Source organism: Leopardus geoffroyi, chromosome E3, assembly GCF_018350155.1.
Source record: "Leopardus geoffroyi isolate Oge1 chromosome E3, O.geoffroyi_Oge1_pat1.0, whole genome shotgun sequence".
Classification (NCBI taxonomy): domain Eukaryota; kingdom Metazoa; phylum Chordata; class Mammalia; order Carnivora; family Felidae; genus Leopardus; species Leopardus geoffroyi.
Genome location: NC_059340.1, coordinates 24,696,048 through 24,717,697, shown reverse-complemented (window position 1 = coordinate 24,717,697; position 21,650 = coordinate 24,696,048). Strand labels below are relative to the sequence as shown.

Genomic DNA, 21,650 nt, shown 5'->3' with positions numbered 1-21,650 from the left:
AGTTATCTGGTTCCCATTATTTCCTCCACTTCCATTCTCCATGTTGGTATGGATTTATACTTTTTCCCGTATCTTTAATGACATTTGAAAGGGATTTTAGGAAAGGGAAGATGCAAGTGTGTGTGCTCACTGACCATTTGAAAATGAGAACTCTGAAATTTTTTAAGTAATAAGGGAATTATTTGATTCTTGATGGAGCTTAGCTTGTGAAGTTGTCTAAACTTGTCATATTTTTCCTGAGAGATTTTTAACAATTTCTTCAGTTATTGATCCACTCTCTCCATGGTTCAATCCACAGAATAGGTAAAGTAATTTATATTTTTATTTAAAAATTATTTATTCTGAACCCACTACTGTATGGTCAGTTAATTTCTGACAAAGCAGGAAAGAATATCCAACGGGAAAAGTCTCTTCAACAAATGAACAGCAACACACAAAAGAATGAAACTGGACCACTTTCTTACACCATACACAAAAATAAATTCAAAATGGATTAAAGACCTAAACGTGAGGCCTGAAACCATAAAAATCCTAGGGAGAATACAGGCAGTAATCTCTTTGATATTGGCCATAGCAACTTCCTTCTAGATATGTCTCCTGAGGCAAGGGAAACAAAAACAAGAGTAAACTATTCGGACTTCATCAAAATAAAAAGCTTCTGCACAGCAAAGGAAACAACAAAACTAAAAGGCAACCTATGGAATGGGAGAAGATATTTGCAATTGACATATCTGATAAAGGGTTACTATCCAAAATCTTTAAAGAACTTATCAAACTCAACACCCAAAAAGCAAATGATCCAATTAAAAAATGAGCAGAAGACATGAATAGACATTTTCCCAAAGAGGACATCCAGATGGCTAATAGACACATGAAAAGGTGCTCATCATCACTGATCATCAGGAAAATACAAATCAAAACTACAGTGAGATATCACCTCACACAGGTCAGAATAGCTAAAATGAACAACATAAGAACAGGTGTTGGCAAAGACGTGGAGAAAGGGGAACCCTCTTGCACTGTTGCATGGATTGCAAACTAGTTCAGCTTATTTGGAAAATTGTATGGACGTTTTTCAAAAAGTCAAAAATAGAACTACCCTATGGTCCAGTAATTGCACCACTAGGTATTTACCCAAAGAATACAAAAATACTAATTCAAAGGGGTACATGCACCCCAATGCTTATAGCAGCATTATCTACAATAACCAAATTATGGAAACAGCCCAAATGTCTATCAAATGATGAATGTATAAAAAGGATGTGGTATAGATACAGATGTAGATATAGATACACAAACATACATACACACATACTAGAATATTATGCACCCCCAAAAAAGAGTGAAATCTTGCCATTTGCAATGACATGGATGGAGCTGGGGGGTGTTATACTAAACAAAATAAGACAAGGAAAACATACTGTGTTATTTCACACATGTGGAATTTAACAAACAAAAATGAGCAAAGGGGAAAAAAGAGGCAAAACAAGAAGCAGACTCTTAACTATAAAGAACAAACTGAGGGCTACTGGAGGGGACGTGGATGGGGGATGGGTTAAACAGGTGATGGGGATTAAGGAGTGCTGTGATGAACACCAGATGTTGTATGGAAGTGGTGAATCACTGTATTGTATACCTAAAACTAATATTACACTGTATGTTAACTAACTGGAATTTTTTAAAATATATTTTTTCTAAAAAAAAAAAAAAAGTTGCAGGGCACTTGGGTGACTCAGTCAGTTAAGCATCTGACTCTTGATTTCAGCTCAGGTCATGATCTCACTGCCATGAGATCAAGCCCTGCCTTGGGATCCATGCTGACCATGGAACCTCCTTCAGATTCTCTCCCTCTCCCTCTGATCTTCCCCCAACTTGCTATGTCCCTCTCTCTCCCCCCCCCCCCGCAAAAAAAAAGAAAGAAAGAAAAGAAAAGAAAAATGAAAAAAAAGTAGCTATAAAACATAATTTATGAAAAAAATTATTCTGATATCCAGTCATTGACATAAAGCTAAATATGATTATTTTATTCTCTTCTATAATTGTAAGTCATACCTACTTTCTCCTTCCTAACGTAGTATATTCGGGGGGAGGGGTTCTCTTATTTTTTCTTACTCTTCCTTACCAGAGTGTAATGCATACACTCTGACAGCAAAGATTAAGTTTGAAAACAATGAAGATAAAGAAGTTCAAAGAATTCATGGCAGCAACTTTCCCAGGTAATGTAGGCAGGGCTGCCTTGTGACGATTGTGTTAAGTTTTAATGTTGTTCTGCTTCATGTCCTCAATAATTAACTTTTTCCTGTGAGTTGTTTTTTATTGAGCTTTTCTATTAAGCTCCTTTTGGAATAATTTCTCTCTGATATTATGCATGATTATGCTAAGAAACTTTCTCAAAATAGCAGAGGCTCTCACCAGTCTATTTTAGGAATCAACCAGTAAGACAAACCTGTTTATATGTATTCATCTAGAATTAAATGATTAAGGTTAAGTCTATTTTTTACCCTTGATAATTTCTTAAGGTTTCCCCTTGACCATGTTTCTTCTGCCTTTCCCTGATCCCTGAGTCAGGCAATGCTTATGAAATGCAAGCTAGAACAGTAAACTCCCTTTAATCCTTTCAAGGAAATAATCTGGATGCATAACACATAAAAATCTATTTGCTTTTGTGGCTAAATTTAGTAAGTGCCTCTCTGTGCTCATGGTACACAGTCATTTACAGCTAGCTCTATTTACTTCTATTCCTACTCCTTTATTCTAATCATTAAGCAGAAACATGATAAAGAATTTTTAGTTCCTTAGTCTCCAGCTTGAGTTATTACTCTATCAACAGTGTGGTGGCCAGATAGGATACAAGATTAAAAGCATGGAGACTATAATGATGATAAAGCAATAGATAGTATTGGACTGCACTGAGAAAGTCAGTGTAAGAATAGAGAGGAGGGTAGCTCCTGGGTAGCTCAGTCAGTTAAGCCACTGACTCTTGATTTTGGCTGGGGTCATGATCTTGCAGTTTGTGGGTTTCAGCCCCATGGTGGGTTCCATGCTGACAACGCAAAGCCTGCTTGGGATTCTCTCTCTCCACTGCCCCCCTCTCCCTCTTTATCTGACCCTCCCCACTCACACACGTACACCCTCTCTCTGTCAAAATAAATTTTTTTTTAAATCTTAAAAAAAAAAAGAATAGAGAGGAGGACATGATAGGTAATAGATACACACACATGTCTATGTGTTCAATTAAAGAGGAAAAACCACTATGTGGGAAAGATCATTAGTTCAGGTATATATCAGGTATATTAATTATACCTAGATATTCAGATAAATATGTCTGTTAGGCAGTTGAATATTCATTTAGTCATCATTCATATGATTTATGAACACTTATTGTATGCAGTGTTGAAGATACTGAATTAACCACACATCATATATACTGTCTTTCACATGGTATATTTCTTTCTTTTCTCCTTTTCTGGATATCCAGATTATCCAGAAAAGGAGAAAAGAAAGAAAATAGTTGCTCTTTCTATAGCATGGCAAATTATACTCTCAGAAAGGTTCTTCTACTAAGTAAAAATATATACTGGAAACATTAAGTAAAATTCCTTTTCACTTATTTTCTTAAACTCACAAAGAAAATGAGAACAATTCAAAGAACCAAAACAGAACAGAAAAAAAATCATGAAGCTGAAACTTGATAGAAAAATTTAAAAATGCAAAAGCTGGTTTTCCTGAAGAAAATTCCAATACCAGTATTGAGATAGGATGTGACTTTGGACTCACTGCAATGTTGCACAGATTAACCTAAGATATATCAATTGAAGATATATCAATAAAATCACCAAAACCAAAAAACAAAGAAAACAAAGACAAAATAAAAACAAACAAAAAACAGAATATGTGAAGACTGTAGGACAACTACAAAAGGTGCAACATATGCATAATATATGCAGAAGATAAAGAGAGAAAGGAACAGAAGAAATATTTGAAACCATAATGACCGAGGATCTCCCCAAATTAGTGTCAACATCAAACCACAAATCAAGGAAGCTCAGAGAACACCAACAGGATAAGTTCAAAACAACTACACCCAGGCATATCATTTTGCAACTGCAGAAAATCACAGAAAAATAAAAAATCTTGAAAGAAATCGGAGGAGAAAGATACCTACAGAGGAACAAAGAAAACAATCACATCCAACTTCTCAAAAAATCATGCAAGCAAAACAGTGAAATGAAATATTTAAAGTGCTGAGAGAATAAAACCACCAACATAGAATTCTGTACCCTAAGAAATTACCTTTCAATGTGAGGGAGAAATAAAGACTTTACCAGGCCAAAAAAAAAAAAAAAAAATTGAAGTTTTTGGTTTTTGTTTTTTTTTTTGTTTTTTTTTTTTTACCAGTAGACCTCCCTTGCAAGATACATTAAAAGAAGTTATTTAGAGAGAAGGAAAATGATGCAGGTCAGAAAATCAGATCTACATAAACAAAGGAAGAGCATCAGAGAAGGAATAAGTAAAGATAAAAATGAAAACTTTTATTTTTCTTATTCTTAATTGACCTGAAAGATAAAAGTTTATTCAGAGTAATAATAGAGTGATGTCAGCAAATGACCAAATAGGAGTTTTCTACAGTCTTCTCCACAAAAAGACTTCAATTTGAAAGTCATCCACATGCAAGAGTAGTGGAAGTAGAGAGTCCAGAAGAGAAGTTCCAGCACATCAGTGAGCAAAGAAGTCCAAGATTGGTCACACTGGTGAGAGTAAGAGAAACAATTTCACTTTACCAACATCACCCTGACTTCAAGGTGGCACACAGCTCAGTGCCAAGAGAAACCTTATTTGCACACATTTTCCCTCATGAGGGAAAGACTGAGTAAGTAAGCACCTGACTTCCCAAGTTTTGAGGAACACTGACAAAGAAACCCACCTTGCCTTGCTCCATCCAGGATACTGAGATGCACTGCATGACTGGGGCAGAGACAAGCTAGGAGAACAGGAGCAACTAAGTCTCTCAGAGGTCATCAAAGGGATTCAGATCCTACAAATTTTAATTGCATTATTCATTTGAGGGGCGGGGAGTGGTATTGAGTTTTAAAAGTTCTTTATGTATTTTCGATACTACCCTTTATCAGATATGTCATTTGCAAACACCTTCTCCCATTCCATAGGTTGATTTTTAGTTTTATTATTTCCTTCTCTATGCAGAAGCTTTTTATTTTGATGAAATCCCAATTGTTTTGTTTTATTGCTTTTTGTTTTGTTTTGTTTTGTGTGTGTTTTGTTTGCTTTTGTTTCCCTTGCCTCAGGAGACATATCTATAAGGAAGTTGCTATGGCCAATGTCAAAGAGATTACTGCCTGTGTTCTCCCTTAGGATTTTTATGGTTTCAGGTCTCACATTTACATATTTAGTCCATTTTGAACTTATTTTTGTGTGTAGTATAAGAAAGTGGTTCAGTTTCATTCTTTTGCATGTTACTATCCAGTTTTTCCTAACACCATTTGTTGAAGAGACTGTCTTTTTCCCATTGGACATTCTTCCCTGCTTTATTGAAGATTAATTGAACATATTAATTAAACATTCATTTCTGGATTTTCTATTCTATTCTATTGATCTATATGTCTGTTCTTGTGTTAGTACCATACTGTTTTGATTACAGTAGACTTGTAATGTAACTTGAAGTCCAGAATTGTTATGCCTCCAGCTTTCCTTTTCTTTTTCAAGATTGTTTATAGCAGCATTATCCACAATAGCCAAACTATGGAAACACCCAAGTGTCCATCAAATGATGAAAGGATAAAGATACACACACACACACACACACACACACACACACACACACACATGAATATTACCCAGCCATAAAAAAAAGAATGAAATCTTGCCATTTGCAGGGATGTGCACGGAGCTAGAGAGAATTATGCTAAGTGAAATAAGTCAGCCAGAGAAAGACAATACCATATGATTTCACTCATATGTGGAATTTAAGAAACAAAACAAATGAACAAAGGGGAAAAAAGAGAGAGAGGCAAACCAAGAAACAGACTCTTAACTATAGAGAACATACATAGTGACCAGAGGGGAGGTGGCTGGGGAGATGGGTTAAATAGATGAGGGGGATTAAGGATATACTTGTTGTAATGAGCACAGGGTGTTGTATGAAGTGTGGAATCACTATATTGTACACCTGAAATATTAATATTACACTGTATGTTAACTAACTGGAATTTAAAGAAAAACTTAAAAACATATACTAGCAAACAGAATTCAACAGTATATTAAAAGGATCATATATCTGGGATTCTCTCTCTCTCTCCCTTTCTCTGCCCCTCTCCTGCTCCCTCTTTCTCTCTCTCTCAAAATAAATAAATAAAAGTTTTAAAAGGATGGGTATCTTGGGTGTCTTAGTTGGTCAAGCATCTAACTCTGGATTTCAGCTCATGGTTCATGAGTTCAAGCCCCACACTGGGCTCTGAGCTGACAGTGCAGAGCTTGCTTGGGATTCTCTCTCTCTCTCTGTCTCTCTCTCTCTCTCTCTCTTCCTCTCCCTCTCCCCCTCCCCCTCCCCCTCTCCCTTTTTCTGCCCCTCCCATGATTTCTCTCTCTCTCTCAAAATAAGTAAACTTAAAAAAAATAAAAGGATCATACATCATGAACAAGGGGGACTTACTCCTGGGATGCAAGGATGGCTCAACATATGGAATGTGTGATATACCACATTACCACATTAATAGAATGAAAGATAAAATCATACAATCATCTCAATCAATGCAAAGAAAAGCACGACAAAATTCAACATCCTTTTATGACAAAAAGTCTCAAATTAATTATAGTAAGAATGTACCTCAACATAATAAAGGCCATATATGGTAACCTTAAAACTAATATACTCAACAGTGAAAGGTCAAAAAATTTTCCTCTATAGGACACCTGGGTGGCTCAGTCAGGTAAGCATCAAACTTTATTTTGGCTCAGGTCATGATCTCACAGTCGTGAGATTAAGTCCTGCATCAGGCTCTGGATGTGGAGCCTGCTTGAGGTTCTCTCTCCCTCTGCCCTAACCCCATTCACTTGCAGACATGCACTCTCTCTTAAAAAAAAAAAAAAAAAAAAAAAAAAAAGTCTTTCCTCTATGATCATGGTTAAGACAAGGATGTCCACTCCCATCATCCTATTCAACATAGTACCAGAAGTCCTAGTCAGATAAATTAGGTAAGAAAAAGAAATAAAAGTCATCGAAATTGGAAAGTAAGAAGTAAAATATCCTTGTTCACAACAACTTATCCTTTGAAAATACAAATAAAGTCCATAAATGTCTAGCCAGGATACATAAGAAAAAAAAAAAGACACAAATTACTAATATCAGAAATGAAATGGGGACATCACTACAAATCCCATGGACGTTAAAAGGATAATCAAGCAATACTATGAATTAGTCTATGTCCACAAATTTGATAATGTAAATGAAATGGACCAATTCCTTGAAAGACACAATCTTCCAAAACTCACACAAAAAGAAATAACCTGAATAGGACCTTATCTATTAAAGAAATTGTCTCAATAATTGAACTTCCCAAACAGAAAGTACTAGACCCAGAGGAATTCTGGTGAATTCTACCAGACATTTAAGGAAGAAATTATACCAATTCTCTACAATCTTTCAGTGAATAGAAGCAAAGGGAATACCTCCTAACTTATTCAGCATTATCTTAATACCAAAGCCAGACAAATATACCACAACCAAGTGTGATTTAGTCCATGGATACAAGGCTGATTTCAACAATCAAAAGAGAACAATGTAATCCAATACATAAACAGTCTAAAGAAGAAAAATCACATGATCATGTCAATAGATACATAAAAAGCATGTGACAAACTCCAACACTCATTTGTGGTTTTTAAAACTTACAATATACTAATAATACAGAGGAAAGTCCTCAATGTGATAAAGAATATCTACAAAAAAACTACAGTTATCATCATACTTAAAATGTGAGAAACTTGAAGATTTCCTACTTAGGCCAGGAATAAGGCAAGGATGCCCTGTCTAACCACTGCTCTTCAACATTGCACTTGAGATCCCAGCTAATGCAATAAGACAAGAAAAGGACATAAAAAAACAGATTAGAAAGAAAGGAATAAGTGGTGGTTTTTCACAGATGACATGATTGACTCAGAAAATCTGAAAGAATCAACCAAAAACTCTGGGAATTAATAAGTGGTTAAATCATGGATGCAGGATACAAGGTTAATATACAGAAGTCAATGAATTTTCCATATACTACCAATGAACATGTAGAAGGTCCTTTTTAATAATTTTTTTTAGTTTACCTATTTATTTTGAGAGAGGGAGAGCATGAGTGGTGGAGAAGAGTGAGAGGGAGAGAGAGAATTCCAAGAAGGCTGCATATTGTTAGCTCAGAGCCCAATGAGAGAATTGATCCCACAACCCTGGGATCATGACCTGAGCCAATCAAGCATTGGGTGCTCGCTCGACCAACTGAGCAAGCCAAGCTCCTTAAACAAGTAGAGTTTTAAATTGAAAACAATACCATATACATTAGTACCCTCCAAAAAATGATATGCATAGGTAGAAGGATCTATATGAGGAAAACTGCAAAATTCTGATAAAGGAAGCTGAAGAAAAACTAAATAAATGTAGAGATATGCCATGGTCATAGATAGAATAAGTAATTTTGTGGATATCAATAAATTGATTCTAAAGTTCATATGGAGTGGCAAAAGTTCCAAAATAGCCAACATGATGTTGAAAAAAAAAAGTTGGAGGATTGACAGTACCTGACTTCAAGGCTTAATATAAAGGTACTGAAATCAAGACAGTGTGGTACTGGAGGGGAGGGTGGGATAGATAAATAGATTCATGGACAGAATAAAGACCCCAGAAATATGAAGCCAACTGATCCTTGATAAAGGAGTAAAAACGATTCAATAGAGCAAAGGTAGTCTTTTAAGCAAATGATACTAGAACAACTGGATATCCACATGCAAAAAAAAAAAAAAATGAACCTAGACAAATACCTAACACTCTTAACAAAAATTAACGCAAAATATATTACTGGCCTAAATGTGGAATGTAAAACTATAAAACTCCTACAAAAAAAATTGGAGGAAGTATAGATTACCTTGAACATGGCCATAACTTTTTAGATACAACACGGAAGTCATGATCCAGGAAAGAAATAATGGGTAAGTTGGACTTCATTAAAATTATTTTTTTCTGCTCTGTGAAAGACACTCACTGTCAAGTGAATAAAAAGACAAGCGACAAACTGTGATAAAATATTTGCAAAAGACATATCTGATAAAGGACTATTATCCAAAATATACAAAGAACTCTTAAAGCCCATCAATAAGAAAACAAGCAACCTGATTTTAAAATGGGCCAAAGATGGGACACTTGGGTGGCTCAGTTGGTTAAGCATCTTGGTTTCCGCTCAGGTCGTGGTCTTGGGGTTTCATGAGTTCGGGCCCGTGTGGGGCTCTGCACTGGTGGCGTGGAGCCTGCTTGGAATTCTCTCTCTCTCCCTCTCTCTGCCCCTCCCCCACTCACACTGTCTTTTTCTCTTTCAAAATAAAAATAACTTTAAAAAATAAAATGGGCCAAAGACACAAAGACACCTCACTAAAAATTATATACAGATGGCAAATAAGCACATGAAAAAATGTTCCACATCATATGTAATCAGGGAAATGCATACTAAAACAACAATGAGTTATTACTACACACCTATTAAAATGGTCAAAGTCTGGAATATTGGTAACACCAAATGCTGGTAAGGATGTGAGCAACAGGAACTCTCATTCATTGCTTGTGGGGATGAAAAATGGTATAGCCACTTTGGAAGGCAGGTTGGCAGTTTCTCATAAAGCTAAACATACTGTTGACATATTATCTAGCAACCATGCTTCTTGGTATTTATTCAAGGAGTTGAAAATTTATGTCCACACAAAACCTGCACATAGATGTTTATAGTTGTGTTATTCATAGTTAACAAAACCTGGAAACAAACAAGATGTACTTTAAAAAAAAAAAAGTCCTTCAGCGGGTGAATGGATGGATAAACTCTGATTCATCCAGACAACTGAATACTATTCAGCACTAAAAAGAGATCTAATAAGCAAATTTGCAAAATTTCAGGGTATAAGATCAACCCCCAAACTCAACTCTATGTTATATATCAGCAATGAACAAGCCATACAAAAAGTCAGGAAAGCAAGTACATTTACAATGGCATCTAAAAATTAAATACTTAGGGGCACCTGGGTGGCTCAGTCCGTTAAGCATCCAACTTTGGCTCAGGTCACGATCTCACAGTTTGTGAGTTCGAGTCCCACGGCAGGCTCTGTGCTGACAGCTCGGAGCCTGGAGCCTGCTTCAGATTCTGTGTCTCCCTCTCTCTCTGCTCCTCCCCTACTCACACTGTGTCTCTCTCTCTCTCTCAAAAATAAGTAAACATTAAAAAATTTAAATAAATAAAAATTAAAATTAAATACTTAGAAACAAATATAACCAAGGAGATAAAAGACCTATGCAATGAAAGCTATAAAACATAAAAGAAATTAAAGATTTAAATAAAGGGAAAGTGTCCCATGGTCATAGGAAGACTTACTCATTGTTAAGATGTTAATGCTACACATGGGGCGCCTGGGTGGCGCAGTCGGTTAAGCGTCCGACTTCAGCCAGGTCACGATCTCGCGGTCCGGGAGTTTGAGCCCTGCGTGGGGCTCTGGGCTGATGGCTCAGAGCCTGGAGCCTGTTTCCGATTCTGTGTCTCCCTCTCTCTCTGCCCCTCCCCCGTTCATGCTCTGTCTCTCTCTGTCCCAAAAATAAATAAACGTTGAAAAAAAAAAAAAAAAGATGTTAATGCTACACAAAGGAATCTACAGATTTAATGCAAATCCTATCAAACTCCCAATCTTTTTTGCAGAAATAGGAATATCCACCCTAAAATTCATATGAAAGTTCAGTGGACTCCAAATGGCCAAAACAATCATGAAAAAGAACAAAACTGGAGTATTTACTCTTCCTGAGTAGTTTTGAACTCAGGAAGTATGATACTGGCATAAAGATAAGAACAGTTACATAGATGAACAGAATGTAATAGAGGGCCCAGAAATAAACCCTTGCATATAGGGGCAGCTGCTTTTCAACAGCTGGTTGAAACAGTCTAGAGTGCCAAGACCATTAAATGGAGAAAGGACAGTCTTTTTAAAACAATGATGCTGGGAAAATTGGATATCCACATGCAAGAAATGAAGTTGAACACTTATATCATATGCAAAAATTAACTCAAAATGGATTGAAGACCTAAATGTAAAAGCTAAAACTGTAAAATTCTTAGATGAAAATATTGGGAGAAATCTTCATGACATTGGGTTTCACAATAACTTCATAGATATGAGCCCAAAGCACAGGCAACAAAAGAAAAACTAAATAAATTGGGCTTCATCAAAATTCAGAACATTTGTGTACCAAAGACTACTATGAAAGTAAAAAAAACACCCTACAGAATGGGATAAAATATTTTCAAATTATATATCTGACAAGAGATTAATATCCAGAATATATAAAAATCCCCTACAGCTCAGCAAAAAAATAAAAAGAAAAAAATTCAAAGATAGGCAAAGGACTTCAGTAGACATTTCTTCAAAGATAGAGAAATGGCCAATAAACACATAAAAAGATGCTCCACATCGCTAGTCGTCATGGAACTTAAGTCAAAACCACAATGAGATACCACTTCACACCTGCTAGGATGGCTATAATCAAAGAAGGAAAATAAGTGTTGGTGAGGATGTGGAGAAACTGGAATTATTGTGCATCACAGTGTGAGTATAAAATGGTAAAAACACCACTGTGGAAATCAGCTTGGGAGTTCTTCAAAAATTTAAAGAGAATTAACATACGACCTAGCAATTCCACTCCTAGATATATCCTCAAAATAATTAAAAGAAGGGACTTCAACGGATATTTGTAAACCAGTGTTCCTAACAGCATTATTCACAACGGTCACAAGGTGGAAAATACCCAAGTGTTCATCAAAGATGAATGAGTAAATAAAATGTGATACATACACACAATTCAGCCACACAAAGGAATGAAATTTTAATAATGCTACCACATAGATGTACTTTGAAAATATTATGCTTAGGGGGAAATAAGCCAGACACAGGACAAATATTGTATGATTCCACTTGTATGATGTACCTAGAATAGGCAAATTCATAGAAGCAGAAAGCAGAACAGAGATTACCAGGAATTGAAGGGAAGGGTGATGGGAAATTGTTTAATGAGTACAGAAATTATATTGGCGATAATGAAAAAGATTTTGGTATAGGTGATGTTGAGTACACAGTATTGTGAATGTAACTAATGCCACTGAATTATACAGTTAAAAATGGCTTAAATAATAAATTATCATGCATATTTTACCACAATGAAAAAAGATCAAGAAATTAGAGACTATCAAAAATGAATAAAGTAGATTGAGGAAATTCCTTTCTTTTTAAGTTTACTATGAATCTTAATTATTAATGGATGTTGAATTCTATCTCATGACTTGCACACATCTATGAAAATGATTTTATAATCTTTGCTTTTTTCTGTTAATGTGGTGAATTATATTGGTTGATTTTTTTTGAGGGTGGTACATCCTTTTTTTTCTCATTGATAGACATTATTTTTTAGAACAGTTGAGGTTTACAGATGAATCGATAAATGCGTTTTCACATGCACCCTGTTCCCCCTGACACAATTTCCCCTTGCATTCTTGCATTAGTGTGATACATTGATTACAAGTGATAAACCTACATTGATACATTTTTTTTTATATTTGATGTTTTTATTTTAGACTGCAAATACAAAAACAAGCAGAGAAACAACAAAAAAATTGAAATAGGCTTGTCAAATGATGTAAATTCATCCTTTCTAGGGAAGCAGAAGGTAGACCCTACCATAAAGAAAAGATGCTTAGTTAATGGTTAACCTCCATTAAAAATTACATTTAAAAGTACAGTTAAAATAATGATAGTGCATGTGTGCTCTCTCTCTCAAATAAAAAAATAAATACAAAAACAAAACTGGTTGAGACAAATATATGGTTAAGAATTTCCAGGGGCACCTGGGTGGCTCAGTTGGTTAAGCATTCAACTCTTGATTTCGGCTCAGACCATGATCTCATGGTTAGTGGGATCAAGCCCCAAGTCGGGCTATGCACTCAGCCTGGAGTCTGCTTGGTATTCTCTCTCTCTGCCCTTCCCTTGCTCGCGCGCTCTCTCTATTCCTCAAAATAAAAAAATAAAAGAAAAAGAATTTCCAGTGAGACCAGAACTGATAACTTGTTAATGGACTTTGTATTTTAAGTGATAAAGTTAGAAAGATTGATACAGTTTTAACTTAAGCCCATAGTTTACATTAGAGTTCATTCTTTGTGTCATACACTCCTATGGGTTTTAACAAATGCATGTCATGAATCCACTACTGCAGTATCCTACAGAATATCTTCACTGCTCTAGGAGACCCAGTGTTCCACTTATTTATCCTTCCTTTCAACCTCACTAACCTATGGCAGCCACTGATCTTTTTACTGTCTCTATACTTTTGCCTTTTCAAGAGTGTCCTGCAGTTGGAATCTACACATGTAGATTTTACAGACCAGCTTCTCTCACTTAATGCTGTGTATTAAGGTTCCTCCATGTCTTTTATGAGTTGATAGCTCATTTCTTTTTATCACTGAATACCATTGCATTGTATAGATGTCCCACAGTTTGTTTATCCAGTCACCTAGCAAAGGACACCTTGGTTACTTCCACTTTTTGATGACAAGCTACTATAAACACTCATCTGCAGACTTTTGAACATAAGTTTTCATCTCATTTGGGTAAATACCTAGGCTATGATGGCTAGGTTAAATGTAAGAGTATGTTTAGTTTTATAAGAAACTGCCAAATGTCTTCTAAAATAGCTGTACATGAAATTAAAATAAAAACTTAAAAAACATATATATATATATATATATATATATATATATATATATATATGAAACGTGTGTGTGTGTGTGTGTGTGTGTGTGTGTGTGTGTGTATACACACATACATACAATAGCTGTAGGGGCACCTGGGTGGCACAGTTGGTTAAGTCTCCCACTCTGGATCTTGGCTGAGATCATGACCGCATGGGTTTGTGGGTTTGAGCCCCACATCAGGCCATGTGCTGATGGCATGGAGCCTACTTGGGATTCTGTCTCTCCTGCTGTCTGCCCCTCCCCCACTTGTGCACACGAACGTGTGCTCTCTCTCTCTCTCTCTCTCAAAACAAATAAATAAACTTAAAATACCAAAAATTTAAAATAGCTGTACAGTTTTGCATTCTGATCACTAATGAATGAGAGTGATCCACACTTGCCAGTATTTGTTGTTATCATTGTTTTGGATTTTAGCTGTTCTAATGGCTGTGTAATGATATCTCATTGTTTTAATTGTTTAATTTGATTCCCCAATGACAAATGATTTTGAGCATCTTTTGTAGGCTTCTCATCTGTATATATATTTTTTTGGTGAGGTGTCTGTTTAGATTTTTTACCCATTTTTAGTTGGGTTGTTTGCTTTCTTATTGTTGAGGTTTTTGTTGATTTTTCAATGTAAGGCATTCTTGTATTCCCAGAATAAATCTCACTTAGTTCTAATGTACTCTCCTTTTTACATACTGCTAGATTTAATATGCTAGTATTTGATGAATATATTTTCATTTATGCTCAGAAGATATATCGTTCTATAATTTTCCCTTACAATTTGTGGTATCTAATTTTAGGATGAAGTTTATACTCGTCTTATAAAACGAATTTTGAAGTGCACTCTCTCTACTCCAGAAATCCATAGTAGGAATGAGTACATATGTTCACTAAAAAAATGCATACAAAGTTGTTTATTAAAAGCTCTATTCAGAGGCACCTGGGTGGCTCAGTTGGTTAATCATCTGACTTCGGCTCAGGATATAATCTCACAGCTGGTGGGTTTGAGCCCCACGTCAGGCTCTGTGCTGACAGCTCAGAGCCTGGAGCCTGTTTCAGATTCTGTGTCTCCCTCTCTCTTTGCCCTCCCCTACTTGCACTCTGTCTCTCTGTCTCTTAAAAATGAATAAATGTTAAAAAATAAAAAAATAAAAGCTCTATTCATATTAGGGTTTTCAACTCCTCTTTATGATTTCCTTCCTTCTATTTTATTTGGATTTATTCTGTTATTCCCTTTCCAAATTCTTAATTAGATAATTAACTTATTAATTTTTAATCTTTCCTTTTTTATAATATAGATAGAGCATAAAGTTTCCTCTTAGTTTTAGCTGCATCCCAAAAGTTTTTATATGTCATATTTTCATCATTATTCACTTGTGTGTGTGTGTCTAATTTTCTTATTTGACACAAAATGTTACATCATTGGTATTAGGTATACAACATAGTGATTCATCTCTGTACCTTTTGCTATGCTCACCACAGGCATAGTTACCATCTATTACAGTATCAGTGACTATAATCCCTATGGTGTGCCTTTTTTTTTTCTGTCTAGACCTTTTATTCTTGTGACTTACTCATTCCATAACTGGAAGCCTGTATCTGCCTCTCCCCTCTACCCATTTTGCCCATGCCTCCACCCCCTCTCTCTTCTGGCAGCCATCAGTTTCTTTTCTGTATTTATAGGTCTGATTCTGCTTTTTGTTTGTTCATTCGTTTTGTTTTTTAGATTCCACATACAAGTGAAATCATGTTATTTGTCTTTCTCTGTCCACCTTATCTCACTTACCATAATATTCTCTGGGTTTAGCCATGTTGTTGCAAATGGCAAGATCTCATCATTTTTTATGGTTGTGTAATATTACACTGTGTGTGTACAGATGTAGATATATAGATACCACATCTTCTTCAACCATTTATCTACCAGTGGACACGTGGGTTCCTTCCATATTTTGGCTCTTTTATATAATCGTATATAATTCATGGAAAACATCTATAACAAAAACTAAGTGATGGAGTATCTTCCAAGAACCCTGAAATACAAACAAATAGGCCAAAACCACTATAGCAACATGACTTATGTACAATCATCGGTTATGCTGGACATACCCAAGGGAAGAGAAAGGGTAGCTTTGATATTCTTAACAGCTAGGGACTCTAGAAATTGTTATGTTTTGGAGAGAGCAATTTTCTATTTCAAAAAAATAAGCAAAACAAGCAGCAAACATATAGAAAGGTGCTCAACATCATTAGTCATCTGGGAAATACAAATTTAACTTGCAGTGAGTTACCACTGCACACCCATAATAACAGCTAAAATTTAAAAATTGACCATACCAAGAGTTGGTACAGATGTGTACAAAGGAGACTCTCATACATGTCTGGTTGGAGTAAAAAGTACTCGGAAAATTTTGGCAGTATCTACAAATGTAATGAAACTCAAATCTCTGCCCCAACAGTTCCACTCCTAGGAAAATTATTTCATATAAGTACCACAAAGTAGGTGGAGAGGGGGTGCCTGGGTGGCTCAGTTGGTTGATCATCCAACTTCGGCTCAGGTCATGATCTCACCGTTTGTGAGTTTGAGTTCCTCATCGGGTTCTGTGCTGACAGCTCAGAGCCTAGAACCTGCTTCTATTCAGTGTCTCCCTCCCTCTCTCTCTACCCTTCCCCCCCCCCATAAATAAATATTAAAAAAATTTTTAAAGAGAGAAAGTAGGTAGAGAGTATTTTTTAAATCATGTGTAACAGCCCCAAAGTGGAAGCTATATCAGTTATCTCTTGCTGCATAACAAATTACCAAAAAAAAAAAACAAAAAAACAACAGTGGTCTACAACAACAATAAATACTTACCAGAATTTCTGGGAGTTAGAGATTTAGGAGTGGCTTAGCTGGGTAGTTCTGGCTCAGTCTTTCATGAAGTTAAAATAAAGCTGTTGACTGGGGCTTCAATCATCTGAAGGCTCTCTGGAGCTGGAGGATGTGCTTCCAAGATGACTCATTCATATGGCTATTGACAGTTCCTCACTACATGGTTCTCTCCACAGGACTTCGTAAGTGTCCTCCTTACAACATAATGTCTGGCTTCCCCTACATCAAATGACCCTAGAAAGAGCAAAATAGAAACCACAGTGTCTCTCATGAATTAGCCTCCGAAGTCACACTCTGTTGTTTCCACAGTGAATAGGTCAGCCCTATTCACTGTGGGAGGGGACTAGACAATTTTGTGATTACTAGGAGGTAGGGATCATTTGGGGCTATTTAGGAGGCTGGATACCACACCATATATGCACCAACAATAAAAGTGTAGTCATACACTGGAAACTTTATAGTAATGAAAACAAATGAAGTACAGTTTACAGAGCAACGTTGATGAATCTTAAAAATGTAATCAGTGACAGAAGCCAGATAAAAATAATACAGACTGTATTACTGCACTCATATGAAGTTTTAAAAAGCCAAAATTTAACTCTAGTACTTAGGATTCCACACTTAGGTAATAAAACCATAAAGAATAGGAAAATAAATGCTTACCTTAGGGAGGACATGAGTTTTGGTAGTGGCACATAGCTAATATCTGGAGTGCTGGATTTCGGTTACACATTTGTTAACTTTATTATAATTCGCTGAGCTGTACATTTATGTTCCATACATATTTTATATATGTTTGATGTATTTCACAATTGGAAAAGTTTTTTTTTTTTATTGTCTTCATCTTTATTCATTTTTGAGAGAGAAACAGAGTGTGAGAAGGGGAGGAGCAGAGAGAGAGGGAGACACAGAATCCGAAGTAGGTTCCAGGCCCCGAGCCTTCAGCACAGAGCCCGACGCAGGGCTCAAACACACAAACCATGAGATCATGACCTGAGCTGAAGTCAGATGCTCAACCGAGCCACCCAGGCGCCCCTGAAAAGTTTTTTTAAAATTTTATTCCATGGAGGGTATTTTGGGACTCATTACAAAATTAAAATCAGTATTGGGGCGCCTGGGTGGCGCAGTCGGTTAAGCGTCCGACTTCAGCCAGGTCACGATCTCACGGTCCGTGAGTTCGAGCCCCGCATCAGGCTCTGGGCTGATGGCTCAGAGCCTGGAGCCTGTTTCTGATTCTGTGTCTCCCTATCTCTCTGCCCCTCCCCCGTTCATGCTCTGTCTCTCTCTGTCCCAAAAATAAAAATAAACGTTGAAAAAAAAAATTTTTTTTTTTAAAAATTAAAATCAGTATTACTGATTATACTTTTTAAAAAATACTTTAACCCAGGGGTGCCTGCATGGCTCAGTCAGTTAAGTGTCCGACTTTGGCTCAGGTCATGATCTCACGGTTCGTGGGTTTAAGCCCCACATCGGGCTCTGTGCTGACAGCTCAGAGCCTGGAGCCTGTTTCAGATTCTGTGTCTCCCTCTCTCTCTGCCCCTCCCCCACTCATGGTCTCTCACTCTCAAAAATAAACAAACATTAAAAATTTTTTTAAAAATTACTTTAACCTCAATTCCATTTGCAATAATCTCCAATTGTGTGATAATATGTATAAGTGCATCCTATCAATTAGGAATGGCTACAATATTACTACCATATTTTCAAAAGCTGTAATATCCCATTTCTCCAATGAATGCCTTCACATTTATGTTTTATATATATGAATTTTTTCTTTCCTTTAGGATGAAGATTCCCTAGTCATGAGAATAGTTATAGAGATGCTACACTAAACATGCGTGTACACACACACACACACACACACCTGGAGAAGGAAACCACACCCAAATTTATGAGCATAGTTTCAGGACAGTGGAACATTAGGATTCATATAAGTCAGGTTTGGCAAAATAAGACTATGACCTTGCTGTGATTATCTGTCCCTCTATAATTTTTACAAACTATAGGCAATAAGACCATAGTTCATGTGGAAGTAAATCTATTAAAATATTTAACAAAGTGACATATACTAAAAGAGAAAGGGCTTTGGGATTACGTTGTCTTTTGTATTAATATATATTCTCTCTTCCAGTGGTATGGACAATTAGAATAGGATTTATTTATCTTATCAAATACGGGGCCCTTTCTGTTACTCACCTGTCAAATCTTACCTTTCTTAGGTAACGACATACACCAGGAGAATCAAGGGATTATTGGCTACCACATTCAAAAAAAGGAAATCTGCTGGGAAAAGGTGATTGTAGAAATCATATTCTTCTAGCATTGTGTGTAAGAGAGGACTCTTAGAAGGAGGCATTGGGATTAAGTATGTGGAATGGGAGCCTGACACTGGCACAGGAGAAGAAAATTTGTTACTTTTCAAAGGCCCCTGTAGTTTGACTGAGACTTCTAACCCTAATTAATTCTATCATTCTATCATATCAAGAGAATAAGGATGGAAAACTGCCTTCTCTCTATTTTTCAACTATCTTTCCTTCTACTCTCTATCTTCCCCCTTCTGTGTCTTTTTGTCACTAAGCATAAACCTGGCAGGAGTTGGGGAAGGACTGGGTGGAAGAAAGGGTCATCTGGGGATATTACAATGGTAATACATCATTTTTTTTCTATTAAAGGTGTTTAGGATTTTGGAAGAAGCTAAAGCACTATTCAATCTAGAAGACTATTCTGTCAGATAACACTGGAACAAATATTCCTGACCATTGCTAATATTGATAAAACAAAATACTCAAATAAACCTGCTATGAGATTCAGTTCCAGTAAGTGACCGTTACGTCTTTCTTAGATTGCTGTCTGCAGTTAGATACTAATTACTATTAGACACACAGAGGGACTTCTCCCTCTCCATTTGTGTCTTTGTGTGTGTCCATGTGTATACACAAATTGAACCCCCAAAGAAGAAAATGTGTAGATTTAAGATTAAGATTACAGTAAGTGACCTGTTGTAAAGAACTGGGATGTTACCCTACTTGAAAGCTATCAAGTTGGCTTACCACAGTTTCATGAATACTGGCAGAAGACTCTGGAATCCTAGGTCAAAGACAGGAATTTATTATAGCAATAGCAGTAGTCAGAGATTATATTTGTGCCAATTCTTTAATCCCTAATTTTAATTTATTTTTTTAAGTTTATTTTTGAGAGAGAGACACAGAGTGTGAGCAGGGGAGGGGCACAGAGAGAGGGAGACACAGAATCCCAAGCAGGCTCCCGGCTCCAAGCTGTGAGCACAGAACCCAACACGGGGCTTGAACTCACAGACTACCAGATCATGATCTGAGCCAAAGTCAGATGTTTAACTGACTGAGCCACCGAGGCACCCCAATCCTTAATTTTTATAAGGCAACATAAAAAGAGCCATGTAATGCCTGTACATTCAGTGGGTTGTGTGACAGAAGAGGAACTTTGGGCTTATGGAATCCAAATCTTTTCTAAAGGGCCCTACCTTTGCTCTGGAAGGAAACATTCTTAGTATACTAAACATTAAGTAAATGTTTCCTCTGGTCCAGAGGCAAATATGATCTCTCTTCAAGGCTGTTTGCTCTATATTCATCCTTGCAAAAATAGTCCAAAGCGAAAGGGCAGTTAGTGCTTCTGTTTGCAAGTCATGCAGAAATGCAAGAGACCCATGAAGAATTGTCTCCCAATAAATATCTGCCCCTTATTTCCACACCATCTTGGCTTCTGGCACATTTCTTCTTGAGTGTGCCACCTATCAGCCATTCTGGTTAATGTGAGATTGGAACCAAATTTAATTTGTCTCATATAATTTTCAATTATGTATAGACATAAGTAAATAGATAGGCCCAAGAAAAAATAGAAAACTTAAGCTGATTAATAACTATTTTTTAATAAAAATGTTAATCAGGGGCACCTGGGTGGCTCAGTTGGTTAAGCATCAGACTCATGGTCTCAGGTCATGCTCAGGTCATGATCTATGGCTCATGAGTTGGAGCCCCATGTCGGGTTCTGTGCAGACAGCTCAGAACCTGGAGCCTGCTTCGGATTCTGTGTCTCCCTCTCTCTCTGCCCCTCCCCTATTCACACTCTCTCTCTCCTTCAAAAATAAATTAACATTTAAAAATTTAAGGGGCGCCTGGGTGGCTCAGTCGGTTAAGCGGCCGACTTCGGCTCAGGTCATGATCTCACAGTCCGTGAGTTCGAGCCCCGCATCGGGCTCTGTGCTGACGGTTCAGAGCCTGGAGCCTGTTTCGGATTCTGTGTCTCCCTCTCTCTGACCCTCCCCTGTTCATGCTCTGTCTCTCCCTGTCTCAAAAATAAATAAAAATGGGGGCGCCTGGGTGGCTCAGTCGGTTGAGCTTCCGGCTTCGGCTCAGGTCATGATCTCACCGTCTGTGAGTTCGAGCCCCGCGTTGGGCTCTGTGCTGAGAGCTCGGAGCCTGGAGCCTACGTCGGATTCTGTGTCTCCCTCTCTCTCTGACCCTCGCCCATTCATGCTCTGTCTCTGTCTCAAAAATAAATAAACATTAAAAAAATAAAATAAAATAAAAATAAATAAATAAAGAAAAATGTTAAAAAAAAATTTTTTTTTAAAGAAAGAAAATGTTAATCAGAACTCATCCCATCTGACTCTCCAAAAAAAGGCCCAGATGAGTTTAACTACTTTCAAGGAATCTCTGTTTTTTATAAGTGCTTCCTGAAAATGTAAGAACTGCAAAATTGATATCATATTATGAGAT

General features: G+C 36.7%; 1 protein-coding gene across 1 annotated transcript in view; it reads left to right on the top strand.

The window, feature by feature from the left end:
• Positions 1-19,706, top strand: part of LOC123589299 (phospholipid-transporting ATPase ABCA3-like) — a 70,478-nt gene extending 50,772 nt beyond the window's left edge. Inside the window, exons 4-5 of the mRNA XM_045461209.1 lie at positions 19,116-19,189; positions 19,569-19,706. Coding sequence (XP_045317165.1) covers positions 19,116-19,189; positions 19,569-19,611 — 117 coding nt within the window. The 3' untranslated portion in view covers positions 19,612-19,706. The remainder of the gene's footprint in view (positions 1-19,115; positions 19,190-19,568) is intronic.
• Positions 19,707-21,650: the final 1,944 nt, after the last annotated feature.